Source organism: Mustela putorius, unplaced genomic scaffold (genome assembly GCF_011764305.1).
Source record: "Mustela putorius furo isolate JIRA1106 unplaced genomic scaffold, ASM1176430v1.1 tig00000281_pilon_pilon_pilon, whole genome shotgun sequence".
NCBI lineage: Eukaryota > Metazoa > Chordata > Mammalia > Carnivora > Mustelidae > Mustela > Mustela putorius.
This window is the reverse complement of record NW_025421343.1, coordinates 3,991,592-4,004,523: the sequence shown is the minus strand read 5'-3', so window position 1 is coordinate 4,004,523 and position 12,932 is coordinate 3,991,592. Positions and strand designations below refer to the sequence as shown.

The window sequence follows — 12,932 nt, the reverse complement described above, 5'->3', positions numbered from 1 at the left end:
CGATTGCCATATGTGCAATCAAAGTTCTGCACAAGTTGTGGGCCCCTAAGTTTATTGTGGGGCAATCAGAGGTGGCTGCCTGAAGAAGACAAGGCTTGAGTTGGCTTAGAAGTTGGATAACCACATAAGCAAGCTTGTAACATAGATGGCACAAGGAGGCACCAGCCGTCCAATATTACTGAAGGATGGATGTCAGCTGGACAGGTACGTAGGGGTTAAATCATATGAAAGAACTTGGGTTTTTGCCAGTAGGTGATGAAGGGTTAGAAGGATTTTCGATAAGCAAATAATGGACAGGTTTTCACTTCAGATAGCTCTGACAGCAATGTGGAGATGGGAAGGGGAGGATACTCGGGCAGACTGTCCAAAATAACAATAATAATGTAAACCATCATGAAATTAGGAAGAAGAGAAAGGTTGAAGATAAGAAAAACTATCTATTTTCACCAAAAGAGGAATTCGTCCAATACAAATCAGTGAGTTTAACGTGGGTGTCTTACAAGTAACAAACCCACTAACCAACTAAAATGACTTCAGTGCTTATTTCTGGCACCCTACAGTGTTCAACATCTGTCTCCCAACAACTTCTGGATCTACTTCATTTCTAAACGGGTGCTGCGCACATGATTACAAAGATGGCAGCCGGTGGCAAAGGACCATTTCTCTTCCGGAGTGCCAGAGGAGTCTCTAGAGCAATTCTCTCTGGGCGGGCTCAGATCATTGACCAACCCAAACCAATTGGTGCCTGCTGGGCCATGACCTGGGTCATGTGACCACTCTCAGGGGAGGAGAGGTCGACCTCCTCTGAACCTTGGTGGTATGAGGAGCCAAAGGTGGTTCACAATGGGTAAAATATTTTTGGTAGTTTTAATTACTCCTGAGAAGAAAAATGAAAAGTTAGCAAATTATCCCTAATCCCACCAGCCATGATGTTTTAAGGAACGAAGCAAAAAAATATGAGAGAGGTTACTAGAGTAATCCAAAGGAGAAATTATGAGACCCAAAACAGAAGTCACTCAGTACTGGAATGAATAAGCATATATCTAGGTGATCACTATAAGGGCAACTGTAGGCCTGTCCCACGTGTGGACGAACATACTGAACATGGTGATGGCACAGGCCGGAATGCAATAGTGAGAACTGGGGAAGTCTGCAGGGCTTACCAGACTGCCAAAATATACAGCCTGAGAGAGAAAGGGCATGAGGCCTTGAGGTGTGTGTGAATCAGTCCAGAGGTGGGGGCAGGCTTACTGGATAATCGTACCTGTCCTCGAGCCAGCAGCTTCCACTACGTTCTCAGGACTCTACGGTCTGCGGCTCTGCTTCTCTGCAGGCACCTTAAACTCGGGCAAAACCCAAACCGAGTTTGTTGGCCCCTTTCACGACAAACCTCGCCCTCCTCCACCCATCGCACTGTCCACACCAGACACCTACCTCAGCCTCGCTGCCCAGTCCAGTCACTCTGTTCCCTTCCCCTCCCAAGTATCCAGAGCCACTCCTCCATCCCTGCTGTTCCAGCTGTCGCTGAGACCTCACACCTCACCCGGACCATCGCGGCAGCGCCAGAACTTCTGTCCTCATCTCCAGTGTCAGGCCCCCTACAGTCCCTCCTCTTCGCACGATCTTTCTAAAACGCAAATCTGAAAACGACTCCCCTGCTTTAAGTCCCTCCACGGCCCCCCTGTTCTGGAGGGAGAAACCCACACTCCCCAGTTTGGAAGCCAGGTTGCCGGCGGTGGGGATGGGAAGGGAGATGGCCTTCCTAGGGCGAGAGGGGCATTGGCCTGTGGGCAACTCGGATCGGAGGGCCGAGAACCCCGGGCGTCCCCCGGCTGGGCAAGAAGAGCCCCCCGGTGGAACGACCCCTGGAGGCTGGCGGAGCTCGGCGCGGACCCGGCGGGGCAGACGCGCGAGCTGGCGGAGCAGCAAGTTCCGAGGAGGCGCCCCCCGGGGCGAGGATCGGCCGGGAGCTGCAGCCCGGCAGCTCGCGACCTCCGGGCGGCAGGGGGCGGCCTCGCCCGCGGCGGCGACGGCTTCCGGTCCCCGGCTCCGCGCCTCTCACGGGACGCGGCGACCTCGGGCGCCGGGCCGCGTCGGCCGGGCATGGCGGCGTGGAGCCCGGCCGTGGTGGCGCCGCTGCTCCGAGGGATACGCGGGGTGAGCGCGGGCGGGGCCGGGCTGTGGTTCCCGGGCGGGAGCTGCGGAGGGGCCGCGGGGCCGGTCGAGGCTGGAGGACGGGCTCGCGGAGAGCGCGGCGCCGGGCCTGGCGCCCTCCCCTTCCCGTCTCTCATTCATTCCTCGTGGGCCCGGGCGGCGGGGCTCCGAGGAGTGTCAGGCTCTGGCGCGCGCTGGCGGAGCTGCCTGAGCCGGTGGAGGTGGGGGGCGAGGGGAACAGACACGGAAACCGTTGGGATCCGGCGGGCGCGGAGAGAGCGATGTGGACGCACCGAGCCGGAGACCCGGCAGCCCCAGCTCGCAGTCCTGGCGTGCCTGCCGGAGAGTGCGAGGGTCTGGGCTTTGGGCAAGTCCTCCCAGCCTCTGGGACCTTAACCCTCTCCAAGCCCCACACGCCCTGACTAAAAGCCCAGCAGAGGGCACTCGCCACGCGCTCTCCGAACTTTCTCTCCTCCCTGCCTCCGCGAAGTATGAAGAGGGGGTGACTCTCCGCGCGGACAGTCGGGGCTCTGGGGATTTTGTCAGTACATTGCTCGTGTAAAGGCCGCTGCCCGCAGATCAGCTAAACGGAGGAAAGACCTCCCAAGGAATCAGTAATGTCAAGTCCCCTCAGCCCTTAGCGATTACTGCTTCTTTTTTTTTTTTTTTTAAAGATTTTATTTATTTGACAGAGAGAGATCACAAGTAGGCAGAGAGGCAGAGAGAGAGAAGGAAGCAGGCTCCCTGCTGAGCAGAGAGCCCGATGCGGGACTCGATTCCAGGACCCTGAGATCATGACCTGAGCTGAAGGCAGCGGCTTAACCCACTGAGCCACCCAGGCACCCAGCGATTACTGCTTCTGCCTGCCACCTGGTTACCCTCTGCCCTTGCCCCTCCAAGGCTCTGTCCTCAGAAGAGGCTCCATCTTTCCCCCTCCTCCAGCCCAGTCTTAGGCCCACAACATCAAGTTTCTGTCCCCCCGTCTCACTCCAGACCATTTTTCTGACCTGCCTTTCAGCTGCCTGCTGGAACGGCGACTTCTTTGCAGGTGCGAGCAGTCATGCCCTGCGTGCTGGCTCGTTCTGCTTGTTCATTTGTTCATTCGTTCAGCCATCCATCACCCAAGTCTCCCGGAGGGCCTGTCCCGGCCCAGCTTTGGAAGGCTGCAGTAACAGGGTAGAGTCAGTCTTGGCCTTTGAAACCAGCTGGTGAAAGAGCCAGTGCACATATCATTTTAAAGAAGGTGCTTCAGGGGGCACAGGTGGCTTGGTCAGGTGTCCAACTCTTGGTTTCAGCTCGTTTCTTGAACTCAGGGTGGTGAGTTCAAGCCCTGCGTTGGGCTCCACACTGGGTGTGGAGCCTACTTAAAAAAGAAGAAGGTGCTTTGACAGTTTCTACCACAGGACCCTGCTCTAGGCCTTCAGGAACGGCCTGAGGACAAGTGGGACTAAAGGCTGAAGGGGTGGTACGTTCAGCACCAGCACAGATGAACAGCACTCCTGCATCCCACCTGCCATCCCCCTCCAGTCCCTGTGTACTCTGTTTGTAATAACACCTCTCATCTGGGCTAACTTCAAAAGGCACTGTTTTGTGCAGGTGACTTTGGCACCAAGAGGCCTAATAAACTCCAAAATCTTCAGCTGGACATTCAAGGCCTGCCAAGCTCTCTTGTCAGTCTCCCTTTCAGCATGTGCTTAGCCCAGTCAAAGGGCTGCAGATCTGGTTTTTTGTTCCTCATCCCATAAGGTTGGAGACGTCCCCCTCAGAAGCACTGGCTCCCTATGGTCCCCACTGGGGGCAGAGGGAGTCTTGTTACCAATGGTAAATAAAAATATTTCTCCTTCAGGTAATTTAGTAGAATTCTGCTACTTCTCTCCAGTAAGAATTGGTACATGTCACAGAGTGTAGCTGGCTTACTGAGCAGTAGGTCACAAGGCCACATCCTGCTGGAGGGTGTGGAATGTGAATCAGGCCTAAAGCACAGGTGGCGTCTGGTTTCAGCAGTGTGTAGTCGGTGGCACGCTGGCCTGGGAGGCATGTCTTCTGAGGCGGGTTGCCCAGGCTCTGGCTCCCCATCTCACCAGTGAACCTAACCTTAGCCCTTGCTTTAGTCCCCCCCGTGTCTTCACCTCCAAAACTGACATCATGATGGTGTCTCTCTGACAGTGTTATCATGAGGGATTCAAAGATCTGTTGAGTTGCCTTGTGTCTGGAGTCAAAGTGTAACTTACAGTTCCACTCTCTACCTCCACTAACTCCCCAAAAAGCTTATTCTGGGTCTTAGGGAGCGTCAGTGGGCATGCGATGCCACACAGTGCCTGGGATGGAGCCCATGGCCAAGCTGCTGGGGGGCCTGGGCCCTGGCTGGCAGGGCAGTGGCGGGTAGGCCTGCACCTTGGCCTGGCCTGGCCTGGCCTGGGGGGTGCCATCATCTTGCTGAGCGATGACTCTTCTCTGTTCTCTCGCAGCTTCCTCTTCACTGTGCCCGGCGGATGTTTGCCTCGCAAACTGAGGGGGAGCTCAAAGTGACCCAAATACTCAAAGAAAAGTTTCCTGGAGCTACAGCTATCAAAGTCACTGACATTTCAGGTAAGGTTTTTCTGTCCTCTTTTCCACAGGGATTTTGCCCTTGGCAAGGGGCAGGGGGCTGGGCAGAGCACACTCACCATCAGCAGCTTCTCAATATGTGAGACTTTTGGACGGATGGAATTCAGCCTCTCCCAGCTGATGGCGTGGAGGTGGGGACATGAAAGCGTCAGAGGGAAACTGTGTGTGGGGATAAGGCCCGGCTGGGAGGACTTGTTGTGGCTGTTAGCCTCACCTGGGTCGGATGAGGTCCCTCTCAGTCACCCTAGGGCTCAGGTCCACAGTCTTTAATTTGATTTGAAGATGAACATTACTTTACTTTCTCCACATTTTTCTGGAAGGTGAGCTGGAGCAGACCTCAGAAGGATTTTATCCTTTTGAAAATAACTTCCTTAATTTCCTCACGAGGAGCCGAGCCCAGAAAGGCCAGAGAACCTGCCCAGGCCCTCCCAGGGAGGAGGTGGCAGAACTGGAACCAGCACCAGGACACAGGGGGACACAGGCAGACTCTGTCCTCAGTCCCTGTGCTGGGGAGGTGAGTTCTGCACCCACAGGCCAGGAGGACAGGACCTTTGTCCAGTCACACGTGTGGAACAGCTCAGCAGGGACAGTTAGGTGGGCGTGCACATGTATCTTTGACATCCTGCATTGCCATGAGGGCTCACTGCTTCTCTGAGAACCTAACCTCTGCAAGCACTGGGAGAAAGTTTAGAAAGTAGTTTTTATGGGAAACTACAGACAAATTCATCAATCCAAAGACCCGTTGTTATGGGAGGTCAGGAGAGCCCCCTCTGTGATGTCCCAGCTCTGAGGTCTTGACCTTCCTAGTCCTACACCTGCCCCAGGCCTGGGTCACGCAGAGCTGGAACTTGACCTTTGGTCTGGGTCTGCCTCACCCTGGATGGAGTGTGGAAAGGGAATCAAGGCCAGGAAGCTTGGTTAAGCAAAGCTCGTATTCCTGGTATGCATAAAGCCTGATGAGTAACTTGCACTTCTCACAAACTGGCTGGGTGCTCCGAGCACAGGGGACATGTGGTCTCTTGCCCACATTGGTTCATGCTAGAACAGCATACTTCATCGGTCATCGGCATGAGCTCCCCAGCCATGTGGGTGCAGGTGGATGTGTCCACCACAGGGTCTGCCTTGACAGCTCTACCAGAAATCTATTCCCGCCCCATGGAAGCCCAGGATGAGACCCTTGAGGCTGCTCACAGACCAGGAGGGCCTAAAGAGAGCCCGTGCAGGGGCGCCTGGGTGGTGCAGTTGGTGAAGCATCTGCCTTTGGCTCAGGTCCTGACCTTAGGATCCTGGGATCGAGCCCCATGTCCGGCTCCCAGCTTAGCAGGGAGCCTGCTTCTTCCTCTCCCAGTGCTGCTCCCCCTGCTTGTGCTCTCTCTCTCTTTCTGTCAAATAAGTAAATCTTTAAAAAGAGAGAGAGACCTATGCAGCTCCATGGTCACCATGTCTGTGACCTCCACTGTCCTGCTGTGTCCCTTTCTCCTGCTTCCATTCCTGTCTTTTCTTTGCATTAGTATTATACAGGTTTTTTTCAAAACAAACTTTAGTGTGTTTTTGCATTTTTAAAAAGACTGATTGCCGGGGCGCCTAGGTCACTCAGTGGGTTATAGCCTCTGCCTTCAGCTTGGGTCATGATCCCGGGGGTCCTGGGATCGAGCTCCGAATCGGGCTCTCTGCTCAGCAGGGAGCCTGCTTCCTCCTCCTCTCTGCCTGCCTCTCTCTGCCTACTTGTGATCTCTGTCAAATAAATAAACTTAAAAATCGTTAAAAAAAAAAAAGACTGATTGCCACTCCTTTGGAAGGCTGAACAAGGAAATTCGGCCTCTCCCATCCCTCTTCCATGGGGTTTCTTGGCCTGTCAACAAAAACACAAGGCAAACTGACATTTCCTAGGCCTTCCATGCTCTGTGCTGTCTCTTCCGTGCCCCGCAGGCATAATCCTGGGTGAGTGCATCTGGCTTGCAAAAGGAAGAGCACATTTTGGACCAAGGCGGCCCTGCGGGGAGCATGTGGTCCAGTCGTCAGCCGTGAGGTTTTTCTCACCATGTTAGCAACTTTGTGCTGAATAAGAATATTTAGACCTTCTTTGGATCATACCGTACTTTGAGGACATATGGGACGGTGGCTGCCGTAAGCTAATAATTGAAACACTTTGAGTCATGTTTATTTCAGGAGGCTGTGGGGCGATGTATGAAATCCGGATCGAGTCAGAAGAATTTAAGGAGAAGAGAATTGTCCAGCAGCACCAGATGGTAAATCAGGTCAGTAGAAGCAACACGGCTCTGTTGCCATTGGTACCCTGTGTCCTGAAAGAGCCTGACGAGCGGGGATGATATTTAACTGTCAGCCAGAGGAAAGAATAAGGCTCATGCAGGCAGCATTCAAGACCTGAGAAAAATACAATGTGGAACTTATCTGGAATCAGACTGTGGGCAAATAGGAATTTTATTCAGAATTGAAAACAAGCCACCCAATAGTTATTTTGCATTTCCTTCTTTATTTCTTTGTATAATGCTACCAATGTCTACTGTATATATTTGTAAACATACAGGTACTAAAAAACAGATGTTTTTGTAGATTTGAAGATTTTTTTTTTTGTTAGCGTCCCTTTGGACTCCTTTACAGATGTGTAAATTGAGGCACAGCATGATTGAGAATTGCTCTACCTGCCCCAGACCCAGGGACAGGATATTGGGGGTCTGGATCATCAGATTTAACCAGACTAAGGTCCAGTTTATTCAATGATCTGTGCTTATTTTACTTGGAATTTATACCAGGCTGGGCCCCTGGCCTGTATCTGCAAAGTCACCCCCCACCGCAGGTGTGTCTGACATTATTCTGTCTTGCACATTGGGAGCTAGCTAGTTTCATTTTTGTCCAGCACAGCTCTGGTCATGAGACTCCCTCCGTGGCCCCTTGTGTCTCTAGTTCAGATGTCCCAGACTGCTGTTCCAGGCCTTTCCCCACCCTTCTCCGAACGAAGCCTCCCTTGGCCCCTGCCCGTTGTTCTGTCTGTGGCTCTGGACCTTTGCCCAGATCAGCCCTCCTGCCTGGGTGCCCTTCCTCTCTGGCATCCAGCTCAAAATGCTGCCCCCGCCACCTGCCTGGCAGGGAATGGATGTCCCCGCCCTCCTCCAGCATTCTCTGCCTCTCATCCTAGATACTTATGTCCCTGCTAACTGTCCCTTGGCCCCATCATCCCTCTGTGGGCTGTTCCCTTTTGGATCCATCTTTGACTTCCTCACGGAGCCCAGTCTTTTCACGTGCATGTGGGCACCTACGGCCATATGGTGTGCTGTGGACCAGCTGGGGCGTCTGGGGTAGGAGGGCTACTCTGCTCCCCCCAAGTGCTTCTAGTCCCGTTTGATCTCAGGGGTGGGAGCGCAGGCAACACAGAGAGGCCCTGACGGGCCCAAATCATCCCCAACCAGTAGGACTTTGGGTTTTGTCCTCAGAACTCCCCTGGCTGCCTGGTGTGCCTGGGCCGCTAGGGGCGCTGTGAATTTGAGCCCATCCCCTGGGCTGGGGCTGCCCTTGCAGGAGGTTGCAGATGTAGGTTCTGGAGTCTGTCTGCCTGCACTACACATGTGGGCTGTGCTACTTTTTAGCTTTGTGACCTTGAGCTTACTAAACCACCCTTGTTCCATTTCCTAATCTGTCACCAGGGAGAGAAATAGTACTTGCCTCAAAAGGCTGTTTTGCAGATTAGTGGTAGAGCACACGTGTGTCACTGCAAACACTGACAGCTCGTAGCCCTTCGTAAACGTCAGCGGCCATCACCATTGTCATCCTTGTCCATAGCATTGCGCGGAGTCTGCGCCATGTCAGGGGGATGCAGCCATTCTCTGGGTTGGGGGCAATGTCCCCTCATCATTGTGGGCTCAGGGCTCCTCTGGACCCCTGCAGCACTTGGACTTCCCCCCGCACCCTCGGAGCGGAAGAGCCCTGCGTGCTGACTGGCAGGGCCCTAGGAAGCCGAGCTCACATGGGCCAGCCCTAGGTCTGTTCTGTCCACTCTGTGTTCCCACACCTGGCCGCTGGCCCCTAAAGGAGCTCAACCGGTCTTTGTGGAGCATTTGCAGACAGTAAGGAGAGTTGGCCTGGTGTGGTTACACAGAAATGTTTGGTTAAACAGAAATGTTTGGTGGCTGCACGCGCTCCCGTTTCAGAGAAGGCCCCTGCTAGCCCTAGTGCTCTTGTCACCCGCGGCACCCCAGCAGCCACACTTGGCACCCCCAAGTGCTGCCGGCCACCATTGCGAGCCCCACAGGCAGGCCATGTGGATCCACAGCCAGGTGCCTGCTGAGCCGGAGCCTGACCCTGGGCGGGGGCCCTCATTAGCCACAGCAAGCTGCTAGGGCTCCGGTACATATGCCTCAAGGGATTTGTGCACTCCTGGGCCTTTTCCAAGGATTGCATTTGCAGGTGTTGGCCATGGGGGAGTCCATGGGGAACAACAGAAGGCAAAATCTTTAAGAGCAAGTCATTTGGCCTGCAGCGGGGCTGAGCTGGACCCGGAGTTTGCTGCCCACCTGTTTGCGGTAGTGGGAATCACGGTTCCCAGGGGCTGTCATGGAGGAGGAGGCTGACCTAGCAATGGAGTGAAGGAGAGAGGAGCAGACTCCACAGCCCGGCTTCTGCTCCGTGGGTGCCGAGTCAGCAGCTTTGGGAGGATGATGGTTGGTCACTCTGGATGCCCAGGCTGTCGGGCGGGGTCCTGGTGGCCCTGGGCTGGGGTGAAGCTTTCCTCATTGATCTTGCTTAGTCACCCTAATAGAACGAGACTTTCAGGCCCCAAAGGTCCTGAAAAGGCCACCTGGTCCATCTGTTACTGGAATCCACTACTGTCAGACAGTCGCTGCCTGATTCCCCAGGGACAGGGCATCCCCGCTGTCACGACTCACACCTGCTCCACCCTCAGCAGGAACGTGCCTCTCCTCGGGGACCCTGCGGATGCGTAGCCTGGCCTCTTTCAGCTCCCGGGGTTCATCAGCCTTCTCTTTGGGAATAGTCACTGGTTTTGACTTTGGGCCAGGCCCCAGGGTTGCCATCCATCCTATTCCCACGCTGGGGAACAGCCACAGGGAGGGAAGTGAGCACTGAGTTCCCTTTTGTGTTGGAGGAAGCTGGCTCCTTCTTGGCTGTCTTCTTCACAGCAGGACTGAAGCCTCAGTGTGCAGAGATCGCAGGATGTGTTGGCCACACGTGCCCAGCCTCGTGATGTATATGGAAGGCATTCAGGCAGTACCAGTCCTCTTCCCTGCTCTGGCCTCTTTGCTGTCTGTTGCCTCTTCACCTGGAGGCACCTGGAGGGTGCCTCCGCCGGTGCCTCCCGCCCACCCCAGTGCCCTGCAGTGGTGCCCTGATGGCCCAGGGAGTCCAGACCCACTCTCCTCTCTGTGGCCTGCCTCCGTCTCTCGCTGCCTGCTCCTGACTCACAGCCAGACCTCCTCCCCATGAATTGTGACAGGTTCCCAGCCTTCCCTCCCGGGCTTGGTGCTTGGCCTCTCTGCCCGTCCCACTCCCAGCTGCCCCGCTCCACGAATAGCCAAGGCAGGCTGACCCCCTCCCATGAACACCCACAGCAGCGCTCGTGGCCTCAGGGTCCAGCAGCACCTGTCACTGTCCACCATGTCCATTTTCTGTGCCCTTGTATTATTTCCCTTTATCTTTTTCATCCTTTCCCCATGCCTTTTGCACCTGTGACCCCAGCACAATAGCAGGCGCTGAGAAATGTTTACCCAAACGGCATCTTATAAATTGTGGGCCTGTGGCTAAGTCACTTCCCTACCAGGACCTCAACTGTGAAGTGACCCACATGACCTTTAAGGCCCTCTGTAGATGGGAGATACTGTGACCTGGGTGACCTTGGAAGCCTGCATGAGAGCTAGAAGAAGGCACTGGGAGGGCTAAGTACACAGGGCATGAGGGGATCAAGGCCTTCCTAGTAAAGGGTGGCTGGGCCCACACCTAGCCAAGGAGGCTTTAAGGATTGTGGCCGGCGACAGCCCAAACACAGGCATGGGTACAGCCTTTAGGGGACATTCTGTGCCTGCAGAAATCAGAGAGCTTGTGGCCGGGAGAGCTGTGTTCCTTTACCCGCCCCGTTCCCCGCGCCCCCCCACCATGACATGAGGCTTCTTTCCCAGGGCATTTCTGTTGTCTGCAGAGTTGAGGGGGTTGCAGGTGAATAGGGAGAGGGTCCGGCAGTTCTCTGGTGCCCAGCACACGGCAGCTCCTGGCATCAGGGCTGGACAGGAGCCCCAGGGGAATGAAGAGTGGCCAGAACATCAGCTTCTCATCCTAATTCTGTTCCTCTCTTGCTGAGTGTAAATGAGGGGGTAGATTCTGTTTCTTTTTTTTTTTTTATCAAAGAAATGGATAGGACTGGAGTGTCTGTCTCTAAGGATCCTTCGCCCTATAAACCTATCTACATGTGTTAGGAATTTTTGTTGTTGTTGTAAGGTAGCAAAAGCAAACAAAGGGAATTAGCTGGCCCATGTAATTAAATTACCTAGTTTTGTGGCATATCTAGATTCAGGGTCTTAAGTTCTTTTGCTTATTCTTTTTCATGTTCTCTCTCTCCCCCTCTCTGAGCTTTTGGCTTCCGAGTGTTGGCCTCATTTTCTCCTACTGGAGATGGGCTTTCTCTGTTTGCTGGAGAACATGGCCCCCAGCATTGTTCAAGGGTAGTGACCCAACAGACAAGGCTCCACACGGAAAAATCCCAGCAGAGGTTCTGATTGGCCCAGTTTGGGTCATGTGTCACCCCTGGACCAATCAGGTTGGGCCAGAGGCACATGGCTACCCATATCCCTGGCAAATTGATAGGCCCACCAGCAGTACACAGTTAAGATCTCCGGTGGCTAGTGGAGAAGGGGAAGTGTAGACCAAAGTGTCTGACATGCTGCCATGTGTGTTATTAAAAGGTAGCAGGGTGGATATATATTCATATTAGCTTAAACATGCATTTTGTAATCATTGCAAAGACACACAAGAAACTGACACCACTTCTTTCATTTGGGGACAGAGGTGGGAATGGAGGGTGGTGGAGGGCAGGTGTCGGGGGAAACCTCACTGCATGCCTTTCTATAACTTTAGATTTTTGAGCCTCCTTAGACATTAACTTAAAAAAACTATTTTCTTAAAAAAAAAAAAAAAGGCAAAACTGCCTAGACAAAGCACAGGCAGGGCCTCTCATGGAGACAGTTGTATACAGATACTCATAGAAACTGCTCAGTGTCAAGTGCAAAACAGTGATGCTCTCCTCCTTGCTTAGGCGCTGAAAGAAGAGATCAAAGGGATGCACGGATTGCGGATATTTACCTCCGTCCCCAAACACTGACCATGCCCGGGCCGCGTAGATGCTGCTGCTCAATGCCTTGGATGAACTTGGCTGACACCATCCTTTCCTAGGCATTTGCCAAAAAGTTATCTATTTTGTTCATAGACATTTCTGTTTTATAATCATAGAAGAATATGTTCTCTATTTAGAGTTTAATTAAAGGCAACAGACAACCGAAACCTTTGAAGAGTCATTGGTGATGCATCTTGCTTGTCTGTTTCAGAGGCATTGTCCTTTGTCCCAAGGTCTCTCGTCCTCGGAGAGTCGTGTCCTGCTGCCGTACCTGTGGACAGGAGTGCTAGCTCCTTTTGTCATGTCAAGGAATTTTCTTGGTTCTTCTCCTCTAGGAAACTGCTATTAAGGCCCCTTAATCTTGCCCAAAAGAAGAGAAAAAAAAATATCCTTGGGTTTGGCTGTTCCCTTGGTTGAATGCCTATCTTTTCCTCCCCCTCCAAACTTCTTACAAGAATGCTCTTAGACCTTCAGTTTCCACTCCCTGAAGTGGACCCTGAGGAGTCTGGGATGTAAGGATCAAGGTCTTTCTCCTGTTTGAAGATCCCCTACCCTCCGCATCTCAGAGGGAGGTGCAGCCTATCTCCCACAGCAGAAGCAAGAAAGGTCTGGTTTCCCAGCTCCCTTGCCTATGGGCGCAAGTCAGTGGTTTAGACTCACCCGTCAGATGGATCTGGACTTTGAATGTGGAGCAAGCGAGCCACAAGGGAACCTCCATGGCTTGCAGGTCCAGCGTTCTGGCTACTGACAATGACGGAGTCAGTGTCACAGGCTGCTGTCTTTGCACTCCGTGGTGGTGGTTGCGGTGTTTGGGTCT

The 12,932-nt window shown here is 53.6% G+C and overlaps 1 protein-coding gene across 2 annotated transcripts; it reads left to right on the top strand.

Moving 5' to 3' along the window:
• Positions 1-2,008: 2,008 nt before the first annotated feature.
• BOLA3 (bolA family member 3) lies at positions 2,009-12,282 on the top strand. 2 transcript variants are annotated; one of them, XM_045079034.1, is made up of 4 exons: positions 2,009-2,157; positions 4,623-4,743; positions 6,931-7,019; positions 12,038-12,282. In XM_045079034.1, the coding sequence occupies exons 1-4, from the start codon at positions 2,104-2,106 to the stop codon at positions 12,101-12,103; spliced, it is 330 nt and encodes a 109-aa protein (XP_044934969.1). In that variant the 5' UTR covers positions 2,009-2,103; the 3' UTR covers positions 12,104-12,282. The 2 variants fall into 2 exon arrangements, with proteins under 2 accessions (XP_044934969.1, XP_044934970.1); XM_045079035.1 differs by lacking the exon at positions 6,931-7,019.
• Positions 12,283-12,932: the final 650 nt, after the last annotated feature.